This window comes from Neomonachus schauinslandi, chromosome 4, assembly GCF_002201575.2.
Source record: "Neomonachus schauinslandi chromosome 4, ASM220157v2, whole genome shotgun sequence".
NCBI classification, from domain to species: Eukaryota; Metazoa; Chordata; class Mammalia; order Carnivora; family Phocidae; genus Neomonachus; species Neomonachus schauinslandi.
In genome coordinates, this window is record NC_058406.1 from 172,133,321 (window position 1) to 172,160,890 (window position 27,570).

Consider the following 27,570-nt stretch of genomic DNA (forward strand, 5'->3'; position numbering starts at 1 on the left):
AGGGTCTAGTTCAAAGGTTCTCTTCAGGACCGTTTTAACCCCCAGAGGACAATGTTGAAAGACATTTTCAGTTTTCACAAGTGGGGGATGGACCAGGGATGCTGCCAAACATCCCACAATGCACAGTCCTAACAAACAATTATCCAGCCCAACATGTCAATAGTGCCACGATGAAGAAATGCTGGTCTCAATCCCGAGATGGTTCTATATATACAACTGATCTCTCAGGTGGAAAGAATGTGGGACTGAGGGTCACGCAGAGCAGACACACACTCCAGGCTCTGCGGCTTCAAAGTTGTGTGACATTTTAACCAAGTCACTGCAAGTCACCAAGCTGGTTTCCCTTGTTTGCAAAATGGAGTTGCTACCACCTCAAGATAAAGCAGCTGGAGGGCTAGCTGAATCCTCAAGGCCACGGCTGGACTGAGATCCCCACCACCTGTGACAGGCAAAGGCTCTGATCCATCTCGCTGTTTCTGAAGATCATCCACTCCCAGCATTTGCTTTGTACAAACACATTTGGAAAAACAGATGTCAGAGCGCTAGGTGTCCATCTAAACAAGGTTGGGGCCCATCTTACTCTCCCTCCATCTCATGGAGTCTGTTCACGGGCAGTGGGAACCTGCCACCTCCCTGGAGGATGTGCTGTAGGCCCACCTGTGGCCAGTGACCGATGGGCCACCAAACCACTGGGAAGTCAGGGGCTGTGTTCACATGGCTCATGAGACCTTCTGATTCTCGTACAAGCAGCACATCTTGCACTTGGCTTTAAACCGTATTATCCCAATGAAGGATCGCTCTCATCATCAGCATCCGCCTTTCAACAAGCACAGATGGCAACCACGTGCTCAACTGGCAAATCCAGGGCTAAAATTCAGGCAAGCTCTCCAGGCTCTCTGATCCGGTTCTCTGGGCAGGTTCTGAGAGAGAGGGGTCAGGAAATGCAGGAAGGGGGGGAGGGGGCGGGGAACATGCAGAAAGCTGGTCTTTTGTCTGCTCTCAAGCCCTTCAGACAAATCAAATGGACTCAGCCAGAGTCAACGGGATAAAAGGCCACGTCAGCCCGCCCTGCCGTCATTCCCAAAGAGAAGCCTACAGACCCTCCACTCAGGCCAAAGGTTCCACTTTCACCACCTCCCCCGAAATTCTTCTGTATTTTATCAGATACCTCTGGCCACCTCTGGGTGACACTCATGAAAAGGGTGCATATTAAGGCCTCTTTCCACCTTCGCAGAAATAGCATATTTTTTTAAATTTGTAATCACTCTGGGGCGCCTGGGTAGCTCAGTCGTTGGGCGTCTGCCTTCAGCTCAGGTCATGGTCCCGGGGTCCTGGGATCGAGCCCCGCGTCGCGCTCCCTGCTGGGCGGGAAGCCTCTTCTCCCTCTCCCACTCCCCCTGCTTGTGTTCCCTCGCTCACTGTCAAATAAATAAATAAAATCTTTAAAAAATAAAAAAATAAAAATAAATTTGTAATCACTCAGATTTTCCCCCCTCTCCTTATTTTAAAGGGAGAAGCAGCAGCATTGTATTGGGACTGTGAAATGTGCTCAAATGCAGCTCTAAAGGAAAGTACCACCCAGCGGCTGGATGTTAGTTTCCATGGCAACCAGGGTCCCCGGGCCCTGGCACACACAGCAGGAAATGCTGCAGATTTCCACAGCAGTATCTTTTACTAGAAATAAGAGTCCCGTGGCAATTTTAAACGTTTGGGAATCAAAAAACATATCATGTGTGCGACTGTATGTGGGCGCATGTTTACGTGCACACACGCGTGGATGGAGGTAGATTGCAATAAGACAACGCAGACGAAAGAAATCTTGTTATTCTTACAGATAAATATGCTTATGTCAAATATAGCAATATATTTTTGCTCCAAATTTAAGCAAAACAGCCCCGCCTCGAACAGACACAGAGCTAAAAGAAAACAAAAGCATCTTCCATTAGAAAAACGAAGGACCAAAATAGAAGTGGAAAATGGCTTTCGAAAACCAGTTGACCAAGGGTCCTGCGGAAACAAATAAGCAAACAAAAATCCTTACAAATAATCGAGTGAAAGCAGAGATTTTTTTTTCCCCACAGCTCATGTTATTTCCTACTTGAATATCCTTAGCATTAAACCAAGGGACAAAGTGAACAAGCCGTTTACCATGCGGCCTTCAGGGGAAACCAGGAGACAGAAGGCTAGCAGGACAACCCCCCTCAACCCTGAGCCCCTTCCAGCTGCGTGGCCTTGGGCAAGTGACTTTGCCCCCTAAAAATGAAAAGGTTGCACCAGACACTAGGTGGTCTATAAGAAAAACCCTGTACCATCTTAAAAATGAAAGACCACAGGGTTAGATTAAAAAAACAAAAAACAAAAAAACTCCAGATCATTCTCACCTTAAGCCACAGATAGGTTTCTAAAAGTAGTGCATAAAAATCAAATTTCTTTAAAATGTATCAGAAGAATATCTTTTGAATAGTCTGTATTCTCAGAGCTATTTCTCAACATCCTATTTTTTTTTCCCCTCCAGGAGAGCACACGTGTACAGTTAAAGTGATAATGTCAGTTCAGAGGAGTTTTCATACCTCGTGCAAGTTTTAGGCTGGGGCTTTATCAGAGGGAGCGGAGAACAGGCAGCTTGCAATCAGGCAGAATAGGCTCATCGTAGAAAAATACTAGTTTTGACAACTTCAAGTGTCTTCAAGTTCACATTTACATTCCAAACGGTTATTTTTATCTGAGGTGGGCAGACCAGACCAAGTTCACAACTCTATGGCAAATGATCTTTCCCATGAAAATATTGTTTAAATTAAAAAAAAAAAAAAAAACTTGCCTCATCTGTATGAACTAAAATAATTGCATCCTCCCACGAATGCTAATCCATATTTTACTCAAGTAACAACCACATGGTTGTGTGCAACAGCAGGGTGGGGTGGAGTATTAGTTATTAAGCCAAAACAAAGAACAAAGGGAAAGAATGAGGATGGAGAGGAGAGAGGGAGAAGGGGGAGAGTCCTCAGGGCTTGTGTACAAAATGCAGACAGCCGGGCAAGCTGGAAGGATGGAACTGCTGAGCAAACCACTTCATTATGTAAACTGCCTAACGACACAAATAACGACGCTGCACAGATCGACCCAGTCACCCATAAAAACACACATCCTCTCCGTGCCTGGACCTTCCTCCCTGCCGCCGCCATCGCCTTCACCCCCCGTGTCGAGTATTCGCCGGCATTTACTAAGGCTGCTGAGGTTAGACAGAAACCAGCACACATTACACTCAAGCATCGTCTGGGAAAATACACTGGGGCCAAACAGGGTGATGTCACTGAGCATGGACAGATGTTTCTCTTGGGTTAGTGGTGGGACAAGCCTTAGCAGGACACACGGGCTCCGGGGTGGAATTCGGACATCCCCAGCTCTCCCTGTTACGTACGGGATTTCAGGATTCTGGTGACATCCTGCTCCGGACACCCAGGTAGGCTTACGTTCAAGTGGGACTCATGTTCGTGCCTTTCAGGCCAAAGCACAATAACCACCGTTGCAAGTGTCCTTTCAGGAAAAGAGTGAAAAGTCAAACACGGCACTGGCGGGACACTGGCTAACCACAGTGAAGGTGGTTCGTCGCAGGCAACTGTTGCCACCCAGCCAAACATCAGTAAGGAAAGGCCACCTGTAGAGCGGGGAACAGTACTACTGGTCAAGCATCAGTTTTAACATTAAGAAAAGATCAGTGGGATCAGAAAGGATGGATTTCATTCTATCACCAGTAATGCCCAGTTCAGAAGATCCCAATCTCCTGGAATATACAAATTTGCCCACCAAAATAATTGCATATGTTAACACCCACCTCTGAACTCCTACAACCAAAAAACAGAGGGGGAAAAGGGCAGATTTTTTAAAATTTATAAAATATATTTAATAAACATATGAATTCCTTTATTTCTATATGTCCTTACCTACAGCGTGATTTGTAAAAGAAAAAAAAGTTTAAAATACACATGCATCCTTACTATGCTAGACTCAACACCAAGTCTGAATTTCATATCAAGCGAACCAAAAAATAATCACGTTTAAAAAATGGAAAATGGGGGGGGGCGCGTGGGTGGCTCAGTCGTTAAGCGTCTGCCTTTGGCTCAGGTCATGATCCCAGGGTCCTGGGATGGAGCCCCACATCGGGCTCCCTGCTCAGCGGGAAGCCTGCTTCTCCCTCTCCCACTCCCCCTGCTTGTGTTCCCTTTCTCACTGTGTCTCTCTCTGTCAAATAAATAAATAAAATCTTTAAAAAGTTAAATTAAAAAATAAAAAATGGAAAATGGTAAGACAAACTTCACCTTCATAGGGCCACTTTTATTTTTTTAAAGATTTCTTTATTTGAGAGAGAGAGAAAGAAAGATTGCAGGCATGTGAGCAGGGGGAGGGGCAGAGGGAGAGAGAGAATCCTCAAACTCCCCTCGGAGCGCAGAGCCCAAGTGGGGCTCAATCCCAGGACCCTGAGATCATGACCTGAGCCGAAATCAAGAGTCAGACGCTTAAATGACAGCGCCCCCGCCCCCTCACCATGGGGCCAATTTTCAAAAAGTTGTTTTATCCCAAGCAGAATGTGTAAGCTTAAATGTATTGTGGTAATGAGTTAAAATGACTCAAGGTCTATCAGAGTGGAAAAGCATCAAAACAGTGAAACCCACAAGCAGGTATGCATTTATGAACCCACTTAAAAAGGCATTATGTTTTTATGTCATCCCTTGGTAGGTCAAACTCCAAAATCTCTCTAGGAGATGGAGAATTTATATCCTGGAGCGGTTTACATAATAGGCACACTTTTTAGCTTAAATATTATAAAAAGCAACAACTTACAAATTTTTTATTTGTACTTCATGTAAGATTGAGACTATGACAGGTATTAAAATACAAAAATAGATGGATATGTACTCCTACACACGTACACATTTCAGCATGGAGTGGCTTTTGGAAGCTGATGGAAATTCCTGAAGCTACTATCCCAGATTGTGGTACAAACAGCCCTCAGCAAAGTTGTAAGTTACATATAATTAAAATTAATTAAAATGTAAAAAATTAGGAATTCAGTTCCTCAGTTACATTAGCCACATTTCAGGTGCTCAAAAAACCACCTGTGGCAAAAGTAACTACCATATTGGACAGTGAAAACGCAGAACATTTCCAGCATTTCACAGAACAGCTTGGCCCAGACTAAAAGCTCCACAGGGCCAGGACCCCACAGCATACACAGCTCCTGTCAAGTCCTGGCACTGGGCCTGCAATTAAAGGGAAAACAAACAAAAAAGAAATGGGAGAAAAAGGGTGACTTTTTCTTTGCCCGGCCAATTTCCCACTTGAACCAAATACAAATGTTCTTCTTCATAGCTCTGTTCTTACTCCCCACACCTGCCAACATCACACCAGTGAGACTTTTCAAAATCTAACTACCAGAGGGGCACAATGTGCCTAGGGGTTCCTCAGCATAATTCATGGGAATCAAAATCAAGAAGTCAAGTTCAAAACCCCACAAATGAAAAGTAATGGAGAGTTTCTAGGTCATCTTCCATCCAGCATACCTAGACTCGTGTTTAAAAATATGAGAGAATACAGCTGCTGGTCCATCCACCCTGCAAGCTATGAAGTGTTTCACTTCAGAAAATTTTTTTAATATCTCAGCAACTGTTTCCTGGGCACCTAAGATGTGCCAGGCTCCAGGAAATCAGAGCTAAGGTGCCCCTATTATGGCTATATACAGGCTCTAAGCAAAATTAACACCTGCCAGGTTTCCATAAAACTCCCTTTCCAAGGCTCCAGAAGATGCTTTATGCTAGACTCCTTTCTCTCCTATTATCTGGTAAATCCTCAGAATAAGATCATCAGAAAAATTAATACACGACCCTTGAAGTTTTCAAAACAAACTAAGCTCTTAAAAAAAAAACACACACAACTGAGTTTGTTTCCCAAAGACTTTTAAGTTCTCTCTTTTCCTAAAGGCAATAAAATCTCAAAGACAATAACCAAAAATAACCATTCATGATCTACCGTCATATCTAGAGATGAGCAGATTGCTGTTTTAGAACCTTTTATTTTGAATCAGTGAATGGATTTGTCAACATTCCTTTAACTAGAATATTCAGTTCCAGGCCTGTGAGAAGGGCCTTACTTATGATTTTTTTTTAAATAACCCCCCCCCCCACTCCCCAGTTTGTGGCTGAGGAGCTTCCTAGGTAGAAATCATAAGGCTCTGATTACATGAAAGAGTCTGACCTGAACACCAAAGTCAAGCCAGAAGTTAAGGGCCAGTGAAATCTCAAACCACCTAGTTAAAATAAAACTCAGGGGCAAACAAAACCAGTCTGGCTGCCTCTCGGAACAGCTTCCCAGCACCTCCTTCCCAAGAAGGGAAGATTCTCTCTCTTCCCTGGGCCCAGCCATTCACCCACCTGCCCCTTCCTGTGCCTGCATCATGAAATTACTCGGCCCTCTTCAGCTACAAGAAATAAGAAGTCACACATTCCACACCAGACTGGACCTCAGGGAGGGGGGTCACCACAATGTAAGTTCTGAACCCCCATATGGAATCCGACCAAGATCCCATCCCACCAGCTTCCTGCCCCCAGGGATGACAGCCGTCCTCACCCGGAGCCACTGAGGACCACGCTAGCGTGCTCACTGCTGTATACGCTCAGTCATTCATTCATCAAACACTGTCTGCACTTTGCCAAATGCCAGAGAGCCACTGAGCATCTAGGTGCCCCGGCTCCTCGGAGAGGAGCTGGATGCAGGCCTGTCCTGGAGGGACCTGCATCCTAGTACGGAGCCGGGGACAACACAGGGAGCCAGAAGCACGTGCCGCAGAGGCCCTGAGGCCCGAAGTCTCCCTCTACCTGGTGACCATCCGTATCATCAGTGAAGCGACTGCTAACCTGGCTCTTGGAAAACAAGCAGCAAATCCTGGAGCATCTAAAGGGGGCGGACAGGGGGCGGAGGGAGAAGGACATTCCAGGTGTGGAATGCACACACATGCAAGCAGACAGGGATCAAAGGATTTAAGGGCTTCAGGGAGCCAGGAGCATTTCTCTATGGGTGCAAGTGCCAGCCACTGGCAGAGATGCCGCTGGACAGGTGGCTTAGGCAAGAGGCACAAACCTCGCCGGGGAGTAAAATCTCCCGAGGAACTTTAAAAAATCTGAGATTCCCAGGTCCTACCCACACCCACCTGATTCCACAGATACAAGGCAGGGCCCTGAAATCTGTATTTTTTTTTAAAAAAGGTTTTATTTATTTGAAAGAGAGCAGTGTGAGAGAGAGCAAGAGAGCGCAAGCGAGAGCGCGCAGGAGCAGGGGGGAGGGGCAGAGGGAGAAGCAGACACCCCCACTGAGCAGGGAGCCCCCCCCATGTGGGACTCAATCCCAGGAACCTGGGATCCGCGACCTGAGCGGAAGGCAGACGCTTAACCGACTGAGCCACCCAGGTATCCCCGAAATCTGTATTTTAAAACCAACTTCCTGAGCGATTATGATCCACGCAGTCGTATCTGGAGACCACAGCATTTAACAAAATGTATACTAAAAACGTGTAACATACACTAAAAACACATCACTATTTGCAAGAACCACTACTGCTTTATCCAGCGTAAGCCCCGGAGACTTTCTTCACCAAAGCACAGAACCTCGGCAATCCAGGCTTGCTGAAGAAAGTGCACCTCTGGCCAACTGGGCCTCGCGGGCGGTCCTAAATGTTCCAGCTTCCACCTGCCCTCCTCAAACGCACGCTGCAGGTCTGAGTGGGGGCCTTGATTTTTCTCTTCTAACCCTCCCTCTCTCCATAATCCCATGCTTAACGTTGCTTCCTCTACTCCTTTGTCTCCAGGGCAAAAACTGGAAAGTCTAAAGATAACCTAGGGGAGAGAATTTGGACGTCCAACTTCATTCATATTTTATGGACTTAATAGGGCCAATAAGATTTTTCAAATCATAAAATATTAGAGCCAAGAAAGGTTCCTCATGATCATCTAGGACTCTGTGTCCTGGGAAAACCCCTTTGAGAGTTGGGGAAATTAAAGCCCTGAAAAGTGAAATATACAGTAGTCCCCTCCTTATCCATGGTTTTGCTTTCTGCGGTGTCAGTTCCCCACAGTCAACTGTGGTCTGGAAGCAGCTGACCCTCCTCCTGACAAATCGTCAGAAGGTCCAACAGGAGCCCAACGCTATGTCATGGTGCCTTTGTCATTCCCCTCACTTCACCTCATCACGTAGGCATTTTATCATCTCTCATCATCACAAGAAGTATGGAACAAGAAGATGTTTTGAGAAATAGAAAGACCACATTCACATAATTTTTATTATACCATATTGTTATGACTGGTCTATTTTATTATTACTTTTTGTTGTTAATCTCTTACTGAGCCTAATTTATAAATTAAGCTTTATCATAGGTATATACATATAGGAAAAAACAGTATGTAAAGCATTCGGGACAATCCCCAGTTTCAGGCATCCAGTGAGGGTCTTGGATAGTATCCCCCTTGGATAAGGGGCGGGGGATGGAGGGGCTGCCTAGTTGGCAAAACCAGAAGACAAACCCAGGCATCACAGTTCCCAATCTAGGTTACTCCAAGGTGCCACACAGATTCTTCTAATGCATTCAGGATCAAGTAACTTTAAAAGCAAATATAAGCTTATACTAAATCCAGGAGCTCCTTACATAAGGAATTGTAACTTAATGGTTAAAATCTAGGCTCTGGGCCAGACTCCTTTTACCACTTACTGGCCATGTAACCTTGGTTTAGGTTAAGTTCTCTTTATCCTGACTTCATCACCTAAAATGGAGATCACAAGCACCGTATCTCACGTTATGAGAACAGACTCAGCATATGTGATGCTCTTAGAACAGAGCCCGGCCCGCATTACTATTCAATAAAGGTTAGTTGCCATAATTTCCAACGTCGAAACCATGCCCACTCTTTTAAAGTGATGTACAAAGGCTTCTGGACATTAAAGATGATCTAGTCGGCTGGGGATCCATTTCCTTTCTTCATAAAATCTTAAACTCCTCACTCTGGGTTTGGTGTATCATTATCTAAACAGCCCTGAGATGGTTTTTCAAAGCTATAAAGTAATTACATAGGCACACAGAGGCAACCAGAAATGAAAGTCACACAGCATTATGCTCTTCAAAGGCCCTTGTGGACACAACCAAACAATGTGGTGGTGCAAAGGGCCAGTGCTGACTAAGGCGGAGGGTTTCATCAGCTCAGTACCCCTGCCTTCCAGTCAAACAGGAGGCAGGGCCCAGTGTGCAAGGACGTGCTCACAGGTGCAGGAATCCTATTCCCCAAGAGGTGCTTCTGCTGTCCAGAGCTAAGATGCCCCCCACCCCAACCCCCTTGTTTTTTTTTTCTTTTTTTTTTTTAAGTAACTCAGACAACTGCACACCAGTCAGTCCAACATTTCTCAACTCCAATGACAGGTCATTTGCTGGTCCATCATGGACACGAAGAAGATGGGGACTCTGCCCCACAAAGTCTGGCATTCCATGCATAGCAAATGCCTAGACACTAACTCTTTGTGGTCAGTAATATGGGAAAAGGTATACTTTCATGCTAAATACAAACTGTATATTCATTCCAGAGTGCACAATCAACAAAATATGAAACTGTACTATGGATTATGGTGCTAATAAACTCTTAAATTCCATTATGGTTTAATTATTAATCTAAATACACACATATAATAGCAACTTATACACATTTGTATAATGAACAAAATAGAGTTCTAACATATTTCCACAACCTATTTAACAAGTTACATAATGAGTACATTAATTTTGCTCTTATAGTGAATAGCTTTAAAAGTTTTTCCTAAATAAATTGTATTAATAGCTAGTGCAAAATATTAGCTAAAAAGGACAAAGGAATTTCAGAGCTTTGGGAGACAATATGGAATGCTAATATTTTGGAAACCAGAGACATGCTAACTTGAGATTCTGGATGCCTGTCCAAAAGAGATGCACTTAAATTCCCTTCTATCACATTGAGCAAGGACTCAAAAAATACATCCAAAAGCTCTAAGCAAAAACAAACAAACAAAAAAAACACAAAAAACTGGACTTTTGCAGAGGGTAGATATCAAACTGCAAACCATATAGAGTCACAGCCTTTAATAAGCTTAAGTCCAAGTATATTTGCTGCTGACCAAAACAGTTTGAAGCAATTTCTACAGACCGTTTCCGTGGAGATGCACACACTTTTAAAAACAGATTACACACAGATCTCCCAAAGGATGTATACATGGGCATTAACTGCTGCATGGCTTGAAACAGCAAATAAACGAGAGATATCCTAAATTTCCATCAACAGCAGAATGCTGAAACTGTGCTGTATCCAGACAATGAAATTCCGTTTGGGCGCTAGAAAGAATGAGGCCGATCCACAGGTATGGACATAGAAAGGTAACTGTAACGTACCGTGTAGTAAAAGCACGGGAACGTGTTCCTTAGGGGCTACCTTTAGATCATCCAGAAGTACTTTACTCCATGTACCATTCTACAAATCGTTCTGCAACTAGCTTTCTTCCTCCCAGACGTGTTTATACACGCAAAAAAAAGTCTATAAATGACGCTCAACCCAATCCCTGCTAGGGGGCACTGGGAGGGTGGATTTTACTTTACAGACTTTGTTATATGAATTTTTTAAACAAAAGCGCATGGTCTAGGTTTTTCCATTTTTAAGTTAAAAATAACTTAATAAAAATCACTTCTGATGCTTGTTGACCATACGAGAAGTGCCTTCGTGTTTCTCTTATCACCTCTATGAAATATACCTTCTTTGTATCAACCATACCCTTTTTAGGTCATGTGAGAGTTCTCACCCTCAAGAGAAAGTTCCTTCTCCCCCCAGTGCCCAGGGATTTCTAGAGATCGCGAGATGTAAAGTTATTCTGGCATCGCTAAAAATGACCTGAAATCAAGTGGTTTAAAAATACATCAAAGCAGGGGTCTGTTCACTGTGACATTATTTGTCTTTTGTCAAGTTCTTCACCTCCAAGCTGCGACTCCACCTCCATCACCGCCACAGAGAGGCTATTCTGGTTTCTTTTCCCACAGACAGTTGCTCTGTTTGTCCTCCCTGAAGCCATGAGACTTGCAGGCCCTCCGCTTTCCCACCGAGAGCCACTCCAGGGAGCAGCCTCTGCAGAAACCCCAGTTCCTGCTGTCGGCAATTACGGGAACTTGAGGGATGCTGCTCTCCTCCATCCTTGAGGGTCCCATCAATAATTAAATATGAAAATATAAAAAACTTGGGGCGCGTGGGTGGCTCAGTCGTTAAGCGTCTGCCTTCGGCTCAGGTCATGATCTCAGGGTCCTGGGATCGAGCCCCGCATCGGGCTCCCTGCTCAGCGGGAAGCCTGCTTCTCCCTCTCCCACTCCCCGCTGCCTGTGTTCCCTCTCTCTCTGTGTCTCTGTCAAATAAATAAATAACATCTTAAAAAAACTTTAAAAAAAACAAAATATTAAATTAAAAAAGAAAAGAGAAAATATAAAAAACTTATTAAGAATCACAGAGTCTCAAAAATGCAATGCCAGCGATCTCTGTCCTTTCAAATAGTAAAGCCATTCTTTTAAGGAAGACACGTTCTGATGGCCATTCTAGAAAGATATCAGTGTGACTGACAAGCCCAGTTCCAGAGACCACTGAAGTAGACTATTTGAAAATAGACTCAAAAACACTAACAGTGGTGATGGTTGGCTTAAATGTTGCAGAATCTTTATAATATCCAAGTAAAAAGAGTACAATGGACACATGTCGACTATGTAAGAACTTTTTAAGGGATTAAGATACGAATTAAGACCCCTATCAAGCTGACAAACCAGATCAAGTCCTTCCAACCACTGCTCTGGTACCTCCATCACATTCTCCTAGGGAACCTTTCGAAACACCGTTGGCGTCTTGGAAATAAGGGGAAATATTACCTCCCCTGGGAGAACCTCGACTCCCTGAGCTGAGCTAATTGCTCACTTTTCTGTATTCCCCCAGCACGCTTCTCTACTACTATTACCGTACTAAACATATTACTTCTACCGCTAAATTCTCTATTCACACATCTCCTCCCTACCCCCCACTCAATTGCAAACCCCTCCAGGACACGAAGAATAAATAATATATTGATTTTTGTGGTCCCATAATAGTACCTAAAATATTAGCAGTTCTCAAGTTTCTTGAATGAATGAGAAGTATCCTCACTGCAAATTCATTTGAATATTTAATTAGACCCCGATGGTAAAGGGGTACCAAATGAAACCCGCTGGAGGTATCCATCATGTGTTTCAGAGAAGCTAAACGCTCGTGGGACTGACAGCAACCCCCCAAAACTCACCCCCAATACCCATGTTTTCCAGTGTTACCATGACAATGAACAGACAGTATACAAGCAGACCCAGAAAAACAAGGCAAAAAAAAAAAAAAAAGAAAGAGGCAGGAGAGCTTCCCTGCCTGGGAATGAAAAGGAAAGCACCCCCCTTTGAACAGGGGTCTCCGTGTTACGGGTGATGTCTTTCTGACAATGGCGGTGGATAGGGGAGCTTCATTTTCTCTCTATACCTCTCATGTTTTTATTCTAGTCACTGAAACTATTAAAAAGTTGCACAAGATTTCCCTTTGTTCATTGATTTAATGAACCTTTTAAACACCTGCTATGCGCTAGGCACCATTTTGGGGGAGTTTCGACATGACTACATCATAGTCTCAAGGGGTTTGCCGTCCAATGTGGGAGACCCACAGATACAACACAAGAGGACACGACTTACACAAGGGATCCTCGCAGAAAAATGCCCTATCCGATCATTCTCGCCGCTTCCCTCTCCACAAGGGAATAAGGAAAACCTTAGGACAGACAACCCGTGTGAGGAGGGAAAGACGGCAACCAAACACACGGTTCCAGGCTCGGCAACCAGCACGTCATTAAAAGTGACCCACACCACACACCAGGCCCCCTCCCGCACAGACCGTGCCGCCTTTTCTCTACTTTTCACTCCCCCTCTCACATGCTTCGTTATCTGGAGGACTGTCTGCACCTTCCAATATGGGGAATCCCACAGAGTTTTCTAGGAAGTTAAAACCGTGAGTCAGCTAAGCTCTGATAACTTCGGCTGTAGCTCCCCGTGAAGCCACCCAAGGGTAAGAGCCCACATGCTGCATTCGGTTCGCGCTGGAAGCCGTCCCTCCATCTGCTTACCACGTGTGTTGGTCGCCATGTCAGCCACTTTCTGAAAGGCGTCCAAGAAGGCAGCTGCTGCTACTACTGTGGTCCTAAAATGCAAACAGAGAACAAAAGCATGAGGAATGCCTCATGCAAGTTCATTACAGCTAAAGGGTTAACACCTCTGCAGGGAACGGAATGCAACCTTCTGGGAGAAACGACTCAACTGGACGTGGACAGGCACGGGCTTGGCAGGCCCCCTTGCTTGCTCAGGAAGCATTTCTCCCCATATTAGCACTCTCTCCCGCAAATACCCAGTGCATTCGGGGCTGGTCAGTAATTGTGGGCAATTCCTCCCATCCTGTTCCACCTGATGACATAATTACTGGGCCAAATTTCACAAAGGAGGAAAGACAGGTGTTTCTAACCTAAAAGAAAAACATCATGGGCGCCTGGGTGGCTCAGTTGGTTAAGCGCCTGCCTTCGGCTCAGGTCATGATCCTGGAGTCCCGGGATCGAGTCCCGCATTGGGCTCCTTGCTCAGCGAGGAGTCTGTTTCTCCCTCTGACCCTCCCCGCCTCATGCTCTCTCTCTCATTCTCTCTCTCTCAAATAAATAAATAAAATCTTAAAAAAAAAAAAGAAAAACATCATTAAAAACTAGAAATGGTACAGGTGAAATTCATTTTAGAGTCGGCAAACAGCATCTCTACATGGACTGGGAGATGGAATCTTGGAGAGAGAGCCTCTGCTTCAAATACTGCGTATTAGAGTTGGGAAAATGGAGACAAGTTCAGAGTGACTTTCAAAAATCACCAGTTCGTCTCAGAATTGGAATGGATGTAGCCTGGCAGGATGCACAGTCCTGTGCTCATCCGCTGCAGGACAAGATCCCAGCCGTGTGATTTTTCCCCCTAAATCCCACTTATAATGAAACAGACTATTTTTTCAACCTTAGAATGCTATCTTGACTGCATCTTCTGAATTCCTTGAGACTGAGGAGAAGTCACGACAGTCATTTGCTGTCCTAGAAATTATTTTGAGTTCTTCACATCCTCTTGAGAACTCTGTGGTCTACCGGTTCCTAGCACTGTGATCCCAAGATGTCATCCAGTGAAGTTAGATAAGCTCCACTACCCACGAGGACCTGGGCCTACAACACACAAGCCAGCCCCAGGACTCGCACACATGGACTTCACAATCCAGCGTGGAGCCTGAAGTGCATTTCCAAGTTTCTCATATATGAATCTAGTCTTTGCTCAGCATTCCTAAGAACGCAAAGCTATAGAAGGAAGAACATGAGAATAAGGACTAGAAAGGAAGGACTTCAAGATGGAACTGAAGAAAGGACCCTATAGCTCAGCAACAGTAGCTCTGACACAGAAGGTTCTGGAAGGTGCTGGGAGTGGTCCCCAGGAAAACCCGGGCCACAGTCCCTTAGCACCAAACTGCAGAATGAGGCCTGATATTGTCCGGTAGAGCAAGAAAATATTCTGCTCAAATTAAAAAAAAAAAAAAAAATACACAGAACAAAACTGAAAGAAAAAAGCCCCTCTGAAGTGCATTTTTCAAAGAGTTGACATCAAATGCAAACCCTGGAAAAGTTAGCTTTATCAAACATCCTGGGATTTATACATAATTCATTCTGATTGACAGTATCTGACACAATGGCTGGACTGATTCTCGTTCAAGTCAATGCCGATCATCCCAATTTAATGAGCCAGCTGTAGAGGTGTCTTGCTACAGGGCTCCCCTGAAAAGGAGGATGGCGGTCAAGTGTGAGGAACCAGGAGCTTTTAACCACTGCCTTCCAGTGAGTCCTATTTCACTGTCTGCTGTTGTCATGAGACATCCTGGTTCTCTGACGGGGCTGAGCCACCATGCATGCGCCCACAGCACCGAGCAATGATTCAGCGTACACACTGCAAGCTTATTCACCTCTCCTACAGGCTTCTCATCCTTTCTTTACTACCGAAAACTAAACCACGTGCAGGAGGCTCTCAGCTGGGTACTCCTAGTTTGACAAAATAAAGAAGTGGTCCCTGTCCTCAGGAGGCCTAAACGTTGTGAATAAAATATAGAAAATGCTCATTGTACCAACGGGGATAAGATTGCTTTAAGTTTTGGGGCACGTGGGTGGCTCAATTGGTTAAGCGGCTGACTCCTGATTTCAGCTCAGATCATAATCTCAGGGGTCCTGGGATCGAACCCCCTGTCAGGCTCTATGCTCAGCGGGGAGTCAGCTTCAGGTCTCTCTCTCCCTCTGCCCCTCCCCCACACTCTTTCTAAAATAAATAAATAAATCTTTAAAAAAAAAGATTGCTTTAAGTTTCATTGTAACTGATTAGCTGTGCTAAACAAATAATTACTTTAAGTTTTAGCTTCCTCTTTGGTAGAAGGGGAAGAGAGGATCTTCTCCTTGGTCAACCCTGAAAGGCTGCCAGACAGTTAAATGCGGTCAGAAAAGAAATGACGCAGGGTGGCAGGGGAGGGGTACTCAAATGTTTTTCTGGTTTATTCCAGGAGGGACCTCCTACAGGATGGAGGGTAGGTGTAGCTCCTTGCATTCAGACAGAGGAGGTTGGAGCTGGCCCAACAGAAAACCTTTACAAGTTTCCCCTTTTTTAAAAAGTCTGTTCAAGTTCTTAAGCACCAAAATGGTAAAGGATTTGACAAGCCAAAAAGGGGCTATATGCCTGAGACGACTGTCCATCTGGAAGACCACTCACAGCTTGGGATATCCTAGGTTCATGGGATAGAAATCCCAGGCCCCACGAAGCTGACGGAATGGAAGAGGAAAGATCCTTCCTTCTGGAGTTCCTCTCTCCTGATCTACAGGGGAGCCATGGATGTCCAGTCTTATGGCTACAGCTCCTGACATCCATGGGTAAAGGACCAAGAGGTTATGTCATCCACGTGGCTTTTTATCCTAGAAAACACCTACCTGCTTTGTCCTCTGGAAAATCACCTCCATACATCCAAACCAACTGATGTCATCCCCCATATGCCATGAACGGGAATCATGAAAATTATTGCTTTTTAAAATGTCCCATCCCAGGGGTGCCTGGGTGGCTCAGATAGTTAAGCGTCTGCCTTCGGCTCAGGTCATGATCCCAAGGTCCTGGGATCGAGCCCCACATCGGGCTCCTGGCTCAGCAAGGAGCCTGCTTCTCCCTCTCCCTTTCTCCCTGCTCATGTTTTCTCTCTGTATCTGTGTCTCAAATAAATAAATAAAATCTTAAAAATAAAATAAAATGTCCCATCCCTCATGGGGCACCCACCAAGTGGGTAGCCCTTATCCCCACTAAAAGCATATAGCTGTAACAAGAAGATGCGGACAAATTTTCTATTTCATATCAAATGATACATGAGCAAGCACAAGACAAGGCAACAATAGCCCCTTAAAGCTGCTCAGCCCTAGATCTTGTTCTTTTTTAAGCAGCTTCATTGAGACATAATTTGTATACCATAAGATTCACCCTTTTTGGGTATGTGATTCAACAATTTTTTTAGTAAAGTTAGAATTTTGCAACCACTACCACAAGCCAATTTTAGAACATTTCCATCACCCCCAAAAGATTTCTCTTGCCCATTTGTACTCAATCTCCTGTTCCTCACCTAGTCCCAGGCAACACTAACCTATATCTGTCTCTACAGATCTGCATTTTCTAGACATTTCACACACATAGAATTATACAATAGTCAACAGTAAGTTGTAAACTCTTTATAAAGATAGGCAGTGGGCAGAATGGACTATGCAGCCAGACTCAGGTTCAAATCCCTGCTCTGCCATTTACTAGCTGTGTGACATTGGACAAGCTACTTAGCTTCTCGTTGCCTCAGTTTTTTCATCAGTAAATTGAGGATAATAACTGTACTTATCCCTTGGGGTTGTGAGATGTAATTAATTTAACATATGCCTGGCACACAGTGGAGCATTACATAAATGTTGCTCATTATTACCTTACATATGATACCTCATTTGACTCCCAAAATTCCTGTGGAAGTAGAGCAGATAGGAGTTCGGTTTTACGTATGGGAATCGGGGGGGTCAGGACATAAGGCTAAGAAGTGGCAGTGCTCAAATTAGAACCCACTACATGCTTCTGTATCTGTAATGCTTCCAAAATTAACCTCGATCTGCATCCTGGGTCTGTCCTATTCCATCCTCTGTCTAAGGATGTTGCCATTTTTCTGGGGATGACATGCTTCTCTACTTACCGAAGCTGGGACTGTAGCTTTCCTGCTTTGTTTATGAAATCTTCCCACACTGGATAGCTCCCCTACAACAAAACAAAGTCATCAATCAGTAAGGCACACTGTGACAGACATCTGATTAAGACAATAACAGAACACCCAATTCCAATTATACAGGGAACAATCTGTGTGCGCGCTCTTCCTCTGCAGTCTAGGATATGGTGCCCAGATTATATATAAATGCATTGGCTCCGAAATGGGTTTAGAATGTGCTCAGGCCCTGTTATCTTGTAAATACTACAAACGCCAATTTGAACACGTTTGGCAGAATCTAACACATACATGGATAGATCACTTTTTGAGTAACAGATGGTGGGCCCAAATTCAAGATATGCAGAACATTTAAGGCTCTGACCAGAACCGCCTGACCCTGGCCACGGCTTTTCCCACCCTCATCCCCCAAGGGCAGGGAGGAGGGAACCAGAGTGATTGGCGCTCCTCCCCAGGACAGTGACTGACAGCCACTGGGAAGCATTACTAACCCATCAGAACCTCAAGGTTGAGAAGTTATCGAAGTATAGCCATCCAGCTGATGGCTTGAACCCAGCACCTACACACGACATGACAACATGTGGATCCCCAGCACACTTCAGCTCACAAGGAACTCAACACCCTCCTGTGGGAGCCTCTATCTGCCATCGTGTCCTCTGTGTCCATGCGGCACCGGCTTGAACCTTCTGGGGACCCTCAGGGTGACGCCCAACCCCGCTTCCGTGTGGAAGTCTTTTCAAAGAACTGAGGAAAACCAGCACATTCCTCCAGCTTTCCCTTCTCTCCCCATTTGCAGTTCATGTTCTACCCAGGACCGTGTTTCACGTCCCTGCAGCGTCCTGGGGACACGGCAAGGTATCTCTCTCTCCCCTTTTAAGGGCGGTACTCAGACACAAACTCAAAACTGCAGGTGCAATTCTGACCGGGGCAAACCAGAGTGGGGCGTGACACCTTCCCTACACGGACACGTTCAATTGATATTAAGATCAAGGAGCCAAGCAAGAGGGGATGCAAAATAAACCCATAAAAGGAGAAGCCATGGCTAAAGAAGCAGAGTTTGGCACAGAATAGTTTACATACAGAGCTAAGACTCAACACCTGCGGGGTGATACTTGCCGCCTCCTGATTTGGCGGTATAAGGAATGGAGGGAGAAATTCTGAAGTTCATCATTTCATCTTCCACTAATTACAGAAGCCCACCAAAACAGGCTGCGACGGCACCTGAGCCAAAACATAATGATTTCATCTTCCTACTGATTTGAATGGTCTTAGTTTCTTACCCTGGCGTACAGTTGCTCAACCTTGCCACCGACATTTCGGGCCAGACGGTTCTTTTCTGTGGGGGACTGTCCCGTGCACTGTAGGGTGTTCAGCACCATCCCTGACCTCAGCTTCACTAAATGCCAATAATAGGGGCGCCAGGGTGGCTCAGTCGGTTAAATGTCTGACTCTTGATTTCAGCTCAGGTTAGGATCTTAGGGTCCTGGGATCGAGCCCTGCGTCAGGCCCTGCACTCAGTGGGAAGTCTGCTTGAGGATTCTCTCTCTACCCCCCTCCCCCTGCTTGCAGGAGCCCTCTCTCTTTCTCTAAAATAAATAAATCTTTAGAACAAAGAACCACTGCTTTACAGGGATGCTTGAGCCCCTCCCCCTGCACTGGGCTCCCTGCTCAGCAGGGAGTCTCCTTGTCCCTCTCCCCCTGCCCCTCCCTCACTCACTCTCTGTCTCTCTCTCTCTAATAAATAAATAAAATCTTTAAAAAATAAAATAAAAGGATGCCTGAGAAACTAATTTCTTTTGGTCATCTGAAGTTCAGCAATTTCTTCAGTATTATTTCACTTAAGTTTCAATTCTGTTAAAGTAAAATTAAATATATTTTTGTTTTAATCTTATCATAAAAGTGCCTCTTTCTACATTTCTCTAGCTATCAAGTCTGTCTGAAAATGTGCAGAGAGATATCTGGAAAATTGTCTACCAAAGTTCAAATGGCCTATTTCTGGAAGCTGAGATTTGGACCAATGTGTTGCGTTCTGGTTTGTATTTTCCTATATGGCCACAGTTTTTTTTGTTGTTGTTGTTGTGTGTGTGTGTGTGTGTGTGTTTTAATTAAGGGTCATGTATCATTTTTACGAAAACAATAGTCATTACTTTTTTTAATTTTAAGATCAAACTAGAGGTTCTGGCAATAAGAGCACCATGAAGTTACAAACCTCCCAAAGCCTAAAGTCTGTTTCACAGATGCTGCTAGAGCACATCCATCAACTCTGCATCTGAGACCTGCTTGGCCCAACTGCAGGTCTCGGGATTTATTCCCCCAAGCGACAGTTGGCTCCTATGGGGCGCTAAGCTGCACCAGGCCAGGCATCCTCTCTGACTGGCTCCTGGCAGAGGCCCTTTGGCAGCCACACCTGAGCTCCTGACACCAATATCCACACACAGGTCCTGTCACCACATTGCTAAGCCACACAGCCTCCATCTCGTCTTTGTGCCCCAGTGGGCTGCTTCTACCCAAGAGCATAACTTTATTTTAACTTAGGTTGAATGAATCCTTGACAGCTCAAGCTACCATTCCAGGCCCATCAAGACCTTGTGGGGAAATCCAATTATAACACCTAACGTATTTACCATTTTCTTATCAAGTATGAACACCCTTTTTACATCTATATCCAAGTAATTAAAGGGGCAAGGGCTGAGATCAGAGTTCTCTGGCTGGCCGCGAGAGATCTCTGTCCCATGGACATCAGCATACTTAAGAGCACAAGAGTTCAACCAACCAATTACAGCCTCACCTCGTCTTTTCTTCTCTTTCAGATCCCCGAGAAAGTATGAGAAGCTTTTTGAAAAGCCTAAAGATGTTCAGACATACTGACCACCAACTTCCAGCCAAAAGGTACCAGCATCGCTCATCTACACAAAGGAGGCCATGACCGCCCCCGGGCCTTCCTATCCCCAGCACCAACCGCTCCCCTGCAGGGGCCCCTGTGAGAAAGTCACTGAGATGATCCAGAAGATTGAAGAAAAAGGTGAGGCACATTCAATGAGAACACGCCAGAAAGACAACAGGTCTGCGCAGGAAGCACACAGTCCTGATTTCTAGCCATGGCTGCGCCAGCCAAGTATTAGGGGAAGTCACTTTATCTCTCAGGGCCCGCTCCTTATAAAGACAAACAATAAAAACAAATAATTCCATCACCATTACTGAACACGGACATCCCTGAACACTAAAAGAATGGAGGGAAGGAATAAGGCGATAAGTCACTACTTCTCGGGGTTGGTGGGAGGGATAACGGAGATCAAACCTCAAAAGCGCTCAGTGCAATGCCGGGCACTCTGTCAGTGTCCAATAAACATTGGACAGGAATGACCCGAGGGTCTGCAGGGCCCTGTAATCTCACTCAGGCTACTGGCACAGATGTTAAAGCCTCGAAGTCAGACTGTCTGTCCAGGCTGGAATCCTGCATGCTAAGTGCAGAACTAGCTGCATCTCACAACTAGTTAACCAGCTGGGTGTAGGGAGTCAGACTAGTCTCTGCCGCTCCCCGGCACACGCTAGAAGGAGTACTCAGACCGACATGAATGTGCCTGAAATCAACTGCTTAAAGCACTTAAAAAAACAACTTATCTGCCCCCACCACTTGGGAGCCTCATTTCAGTCTTTACCAAATTAGCAACAAAAGGAGGGTCCCCTCTCTAGTCAAGGGGTGCAGCGCACAGCTCTCCGCCCACGAACACCCACTCAGCCAGAAGAAGGCTGCCAAAAGCAGCTCTTTCCTGATTTAATGATATTTGACAATCTATCAAAGAGTGTCAGGCCCACCTGTTTTAGGCAATATATAATTTAATGGATTCTAAAAAAAAAAATGAACTTCTAAGAACAGAAGACAAAACCTCCTTGTTGAGAATTTTTTTTTAAAGTGCGTAAATGTTATTAAAATTTAAAGGCAAGGTGATGTTGGATTGCTCTAGATCTAGTTTTTTTCTTTTAAGTTTCTTTCAAGGTTAAAGAAAAAAAAAAAGTTTCTACCCATCTGAAAAGTAGCTTTACTACAAAAATTCAAAAGTCTGGACGAATTGAGAGGAGAGAGAAGAAACTTGAAGAGTTAAAGGTAACAGAGAAAAAGCCAGGGCTTCTTCTAGACTCTTAAGACCAAGTCAAAGAGAATATACTCAAGTTTCAAAAGAAATCTGCAGATCAAGATGCCATATCCACTGAGAACCCTATCAGAAAACAATCCCAACACAGTCCTTAATTTTCTCATCTGCACCGCCCCCCAACGAGTCCCAGAAAGTTCTCCCGCGAGGCCATTGGTTCTGACTGGGCTCCATTCACGTTTGAGGAAATCCCCAGGAACACAGTCCTGGGGCTGTGAAAAAGTCTCCACACAGACCCCTCTGTGGGGTTCACCAGAGAACACATAAAGATTTCACAACTTTCCAGACAGACCAAAATCAAAGAAAATAAGACTCCCGCCAAGCACCCGGGCTCTGCCAAGTCCAAAGTCACAGGCAACGGGTACATGACTCTCGTCTCCCTGGAACCCCTTGGCTTTCTTTGGAGAAGAGGGCAGGTTTTGAACCCCAGGCGATTTGTTGAAAATAAAACTCACACCACACTGGATTCTGAGAGAAAGGAAAAGTCCCCTATTCCAAAACGAGTTTGTTTACAAATATGTAAAGGACTCCCTTGATCAAGTTGCAAGACTGCCCCCCTTTCTACAGCAACAGAGGTGGGGCTTCCTTGAAGACAGGCTATTATAGCTCACACCTCTGCATCCACCAGGTGGGGTGCCCACCATGCTCCCCACATCACACACCCCGCCAGTGACGGCTGTTCTCTCTTCTAACCTCCAGGGGCATTCAACAACTAGAAAACCCCTATTCAGCCATAATAAATACAATCTTTAAAAAAAAAAAAAAATCCCAAGTCACCCAGGTGACAAGAGAACCTAACTCACAGGTCACATACCTAACAGCAGTCTGGTCCCTTAGGGAGGGGGTAGGTAGTGAAGTCTTTTACTTACTTCTGAGAAAAAAGACCCACCCAATCTCTGTCAACTCCCCAAGAGGTTGGTGGCCACTTAAGCAAATATGGAAGCTGGCTTCCCCACCCCCGCCGTCCAAGCTGAGCTCTGGGAACACCCCAGGGTCCCTCTCCTCTTCTCCCTCCCCTTCCTCCACTCTCCCCACAGCCAGAAGGCGGGACAGGCCACTTGCCTAACTCAGGGCACAGGACACAGCACCCAGCCAGTGGCTGTTGTGGCTTGGGGTTCTGTTTTGCTTTGTTTTGTTCTGTATTAAACAGAGGCCCAGGATGGCATCCCACACACAGAGCAGAAGAATAAACTGTGTGTAACTCATCGGCACGGCTGGTTAACGATGCCCCATAAATAATGCAGCAACTGCCTCTCCCAGCCCAGCCCACTGTGGCAGCGGGACCTCAGGGGACAGCTGAGGGAACCAGACACCCACGCTGGGAACTCGGGGGAGCCGGGAGCCGTGGTCAGAGAAGGGGCAATGTGAGAAGAGCCAGAGCTAGAGAAGAGTCTCCCAAGGAGGAAGACTGCAGCTTAGCTGAGAACAAACGAGAGACTGGCTCCAGGGAGTGGGTTCCAGCTCAAAGGCCTCTGTCCTGCCCAAAGGTTCCAGAGGGACGCTGGCTCACTATGCTGCTGAAAACTCAAGTCCTGGGCACACGACTGCATGGGTAACCTCCCAAGCCCCTCCTCTCACCCTGGCGACATGACCACCATCATCATCATCATCATCAAGCATCACCAGTTTCTAAAACAGTTGCTTGGTGCCAGGTGCATGGATCAGCAGGTCTCACACTTTCACTTCCATGCCCATCACCTGGGGATCCTGCAGAAACGCAGGCTCGGATTCCCTTGGTCTGGATGTCACGTGTTTCACCTAAGCGACGCTGAGGCTGTTGGCGCACAGACCACGCTGAGGAGCACAACCTGATACACATTCCGTTCCGTGCTCACAACACCCCGCCGAGGCAGGTGCTACTGTTATTTCGCAGCCGAGGAAATGGAGGATCGACTTTGGGGCCCAAGAGCTACCCTGACTCTGGGAAGTACAAGCCACGAGACGAACAGACCCAGCTACCCAGCCCAGCCCCCAGGCTGCAGAAGGCCGCTCAGTAGGCAGGCTGGGTCCTGCTCAGGTCCAAGAAGGGATGTACGAGGGCTCCCCAAACTGCAAATGCTCCAGGGGAGCTAGAGATGGTCATGAGCCTCAACCACGTGAAAAAGAAACCACGAGACACAAAACAAAGAAAAGCCCTTCGTGTAGAAAAAGGTCTGGAAGGAATGAACCCGAAATGTTCACAGGTGCTGTCATCCGTGGTGCGATTATGGGTAACTTGATCACATCTTCAGGTTTTCGATGGACTGATGGGGACTGACCAGGTTCTAGCTGACAGCCTGTCTGGAGCACCCCAAGCCACCAGCCTCTCCCCCGCCCCACCCCCCGGCAGATCTGCAGGAATCTCCTCAGGGCGAGCACGAGTAACGCAGCCCTCAGCAGCCCTCCTCCTCCTCTCCTAGGTCACCCCTTGGTGTGGACTTTGGAGAAATGAAAAGCAAAGCTTCCAGAGGAAGCTTCTGATCTGAGCAGGAGTGCCTCTGGACCCCGTGTGCTTCTACAAGCACGAGGCAGGAATCGGCAGCTTCCAGAAGCGGGTGTGCAGGATGAAGGACAGGGCCCCTAACTGCCTGTCACAGCTTTGTCCCAAAAGCCACCCTTCCCCACCCTATCCTGTAAGAGGAAAGGGCTCCTGAGATCCTCATCATAAAAACCATTCCTGGGCTTTTATTCTCTGATTGGGGCCTGCCTAATCCACTAATTATCCCTGTCCATCAAATGGATGACAGCCTTGGGGATAATCAATGGTTGCTTCCTCCACACGCCCACCCTCACCCACTTGCCCAAGCTCACCAGCAATAAATAAGCCTATGAAAAGGAAGATTTAACCACAAAAGGTGCTCCCTCCACCCAACCTCCCCTCACAAACTGCTCCATTTGTAACCGTAAGACCCTAATAAAGTCGAGGACATCAGGCGTCTTCTTCCTCCAGTGCTATGAGGTTCTATGCCCACAATGCCTGTTTTCTGACACATGGGTAGGTCGCCACTGGAAATAAAAGAACCAACCAAATATGTCAACTGTACCTTCAAAGTATTGTTGTTGTTGCTGTTGTTACATTTTCTACCAAGAGGCATTCCTTTGTCTATTCTGAGCCTTCCAGCAAAAGAGCCACTGGCCACATGGACTTAAATTTAAATTCACTACGATTAAATAAAATGTAAAATCAGTTCCTCACGCCAGTGCTCGAGCCCCACGTGGCCCGTAGTACTAGGCTGCACGGATGCAGAACACGTCCCCTGCGGCTGACGGGGCTATCGGACAGCGCCGGCCATCAGGGGACAAAGCCACTCTGGGCGCCCGGTCCTGTTCTACACCTCAGTGAGGCTTCTGGTTCCATTGTTTCACTCTTGCAAAAACTGGTGTGCGTACCATGCACTACCATTTTTATGAAAATGGAATCCTGCTCCTCTCCCTCTTCCCCAAATTCACCCTCTCCCTGCCCAAATCTGTGCTACCCCAGTGGTCACCTGGGGCCATCTAGGAGTCTAAGTGTATTTCATGATCATCATTAAGAACCCCATCTCATGTTTCCATAGTACTTGAGGGTATAAAGGGCTCTCAGGACAACCCCTGCCAGGGTACTTGGCGGAACCAACCCCAAAACGGATTCTTGCAATCTGTCAAATCCACCCTGGGGAACCATGGCCTGGCCACACCATACACACTTCATGGGCTCTGGCACCTTCCACTGAACAGTGCCTGCCCCACAACCCCCAAGCCCCACCCCAGGCTGCCAGGAAGGACACCCGGGGGGGGGGGGTGTCACCAAAAAGGGCACTAACTATGTTTGATACTTGTACACTCGCTGTCCTCTTTTTAACAGTTTTTGTTTTGTTTTGTTTTTTAATGCGAGAGAGAGCACATGAGAGGCGGGAGGGTCAGAGGGAGAAGCAGACTCCCCGCCGAGCAGGGAGCCCGATGCGGGACTCGATCCCGGGACTCCAGGATCATGACCCGAGCCAAAGGCAGTCGCTCAACCGACTGAGCCACCCAGGCGCCCTCGCTGTCCTCTTTTTGGTCTTCCCACGGCATGTCCTCCTGGCCTGGAGACAGCGCCCTGAGGCGCAGCCATGCTCGGGAGTCTGAAAGGACCCATGTGATGTAGGCGTCAAGAGCATGGCGCTACAGTCACCCTGCCCGACCTCACATCTGCCCACTAGATGACCTAGGCGACTCAGTCACCCGCAACTGCCCTGTCTTCATGTGTAAAGGACGTCTATGCTAGGCCCCACCTCCAAGGATGGTGATGAGGGTAAGGGAAATAGTGCAGGCGTTCAGAAGGGTGACCGGCACTTAGGACTCAATAAATCCCAGCGATTGCTATTTTCAGGAGTCCACATGCGATGCCAGCCACCCTAGCTGGGGCATTTAATGAGCACCTACTACGGTAGGAGTGGGGTGGAGGCCATACAGAGATAAGGAGCCAAAGCACTGAGGAACTCAGGCCAGTAGAACACGGATGCGGATGCGTTAGCCCCCATTCGGAGGGCACCACGCTCCAAATATAAGGAGGCAGAGGGGGGGGTTGGTGGAAGCTTCCGGGGGGGGGGGGGGGGGGGGAGCCTCACCTAGGTCTTTAAGGACAAAGGGGCGTTTTCCTGGCAAAGGGGCAGGAAATAAAGAAGGGAGACAGTTTTCCTTGCAAAAGAAAGAATTAGCAGAGGAAAGGGAATACAGAAGATCATGCTGCATTTAGGCATGAGAGCCATTTTGGGGTATAATCTCGGGGCACGGGAGAGGGGAGCAGGGAGATCCTTCCTACTTACCTCATGAGCTGCAAAGGAGGCTCTTGGTGCCCAAGAACCACTCCTACTTGCCCTGTTCCTGGTATAATCACAACCTACCAGAGACTACTAGGAATGTCTGCTACGACTACAGAGGCCTGAGCCCCACCCCACAGCTACACAATGGACATCTCTGAGGCCCAGACACCTGCACTGAACACACTCCCCAGGGCACACTCACACTTTCTTGCTAAAATCACACACAGCAAGATTTGAAAATCACCACACCAGGGGCGCCTGGGTGGCTCAGTTGGTTAAGCATCTGCCTTTGGCTCAGGCCAGGATTCCAGGGTCCTGGGATCCAGCTCCATGTCAGGCTCCCTGCTGAGCGGGGAGTTTGCTTCTTCCTCTCCCTGTGCCTGTCCTCTCTCGCTCTCTACTAAATAAAATCTTAAAAAAAAAAAATTAAAATCATCACACCAAATAAGACGCTTCGTCCCTCTGAGGCCCAGCAAGCTGTGGCCTCAGCAATTTCTCTGTCCCGATATTCAAGTCTAGCTCCTTGAGAAATAATCCCTGGTGATGAGCACCTGCACGTGGGAAGAGGAATAGATACGTGCTTTCTGAACGGCACTGGGCAACGTGTTTGAAATGCCTTGAAAAGTCCGTACCTTTGACCCAGGATAAAGCCTTCAGGGGAAACTGTCCATGCAAATCAATGTCTAGCTACAAGGATATACTCACTGCAGTGCTGCTTATAATTAGTGAAAAACCGGACACAGCCTAAACACGAAATCAGCATGGGACGGACAGAACTGTGCCCACCTTAAGGCCTCCGCACATGCTCTTCCCTGGCCTGGAATATTCTTTTTCCAATATCCACGTACTTCCTACGGTGTTGCTCAAAGGTCACCTGCTCTGTGAGGCCTTCCCTAGCCACGGTATTTAAAAAACAACAACACTGCCTCTGCTCTTCTTTTCCCCATTGCACATAATCCCTCTAACATACAGAAGAACCGACTTAGTTTGTCCCCACTGCCCTAGAATGTAAGCTCCAAGGGGCGCAGGGGCTGTGTCCATTTTTATTTACTGCTGTACCCCCAGCACTTAACACAGAACCTGGCATATGGTCGGTCCTCAAAGACAGGTCAGCTGAATAAATTAATTGTACACATACCAAACAATGGAACACCACACAACATTAAAACTGACACGGCTCATAATTACATACACGGAAAGGCAAGGTAAGCGAAAAGCTAAGTGAAA

At 46.4% G+C, this 27,570-nt stretch overlaps 1 protein-coding gene across 12 annotated transcripts in view; it reads right to left on the minus strand.

Annotated features, from left to right (window-relative positions):
• MTSS1 (MTSS I-BAR domain containing 1) overlaps window positions 1-27,570 on the minus strand; it is a 157,669-nt gene that overhangs the window by 118,435 nt on the left and 11,664 nt on the right. For all 12 annotated transcript variants that reach the window (XM_044914672.1, XM_044914665.1, XM_044914669.1 and 9 more), the window contains exons 2-3: window positions 17,403-17,464; window positions 13,219-13,292 (exon numbers count right to left, since the gene is read on the minus strand). In XM_044914672.1, the coding sequence (XP_044770607.1) occupies window positions 13,219-13,292; window positions 17,403-17,464 (136 nt within the window). The remainder of the gene's footprint in view (window positions 1-13,218; window positions 13,293-17,402; window positions 17,465-27,570) is intronic.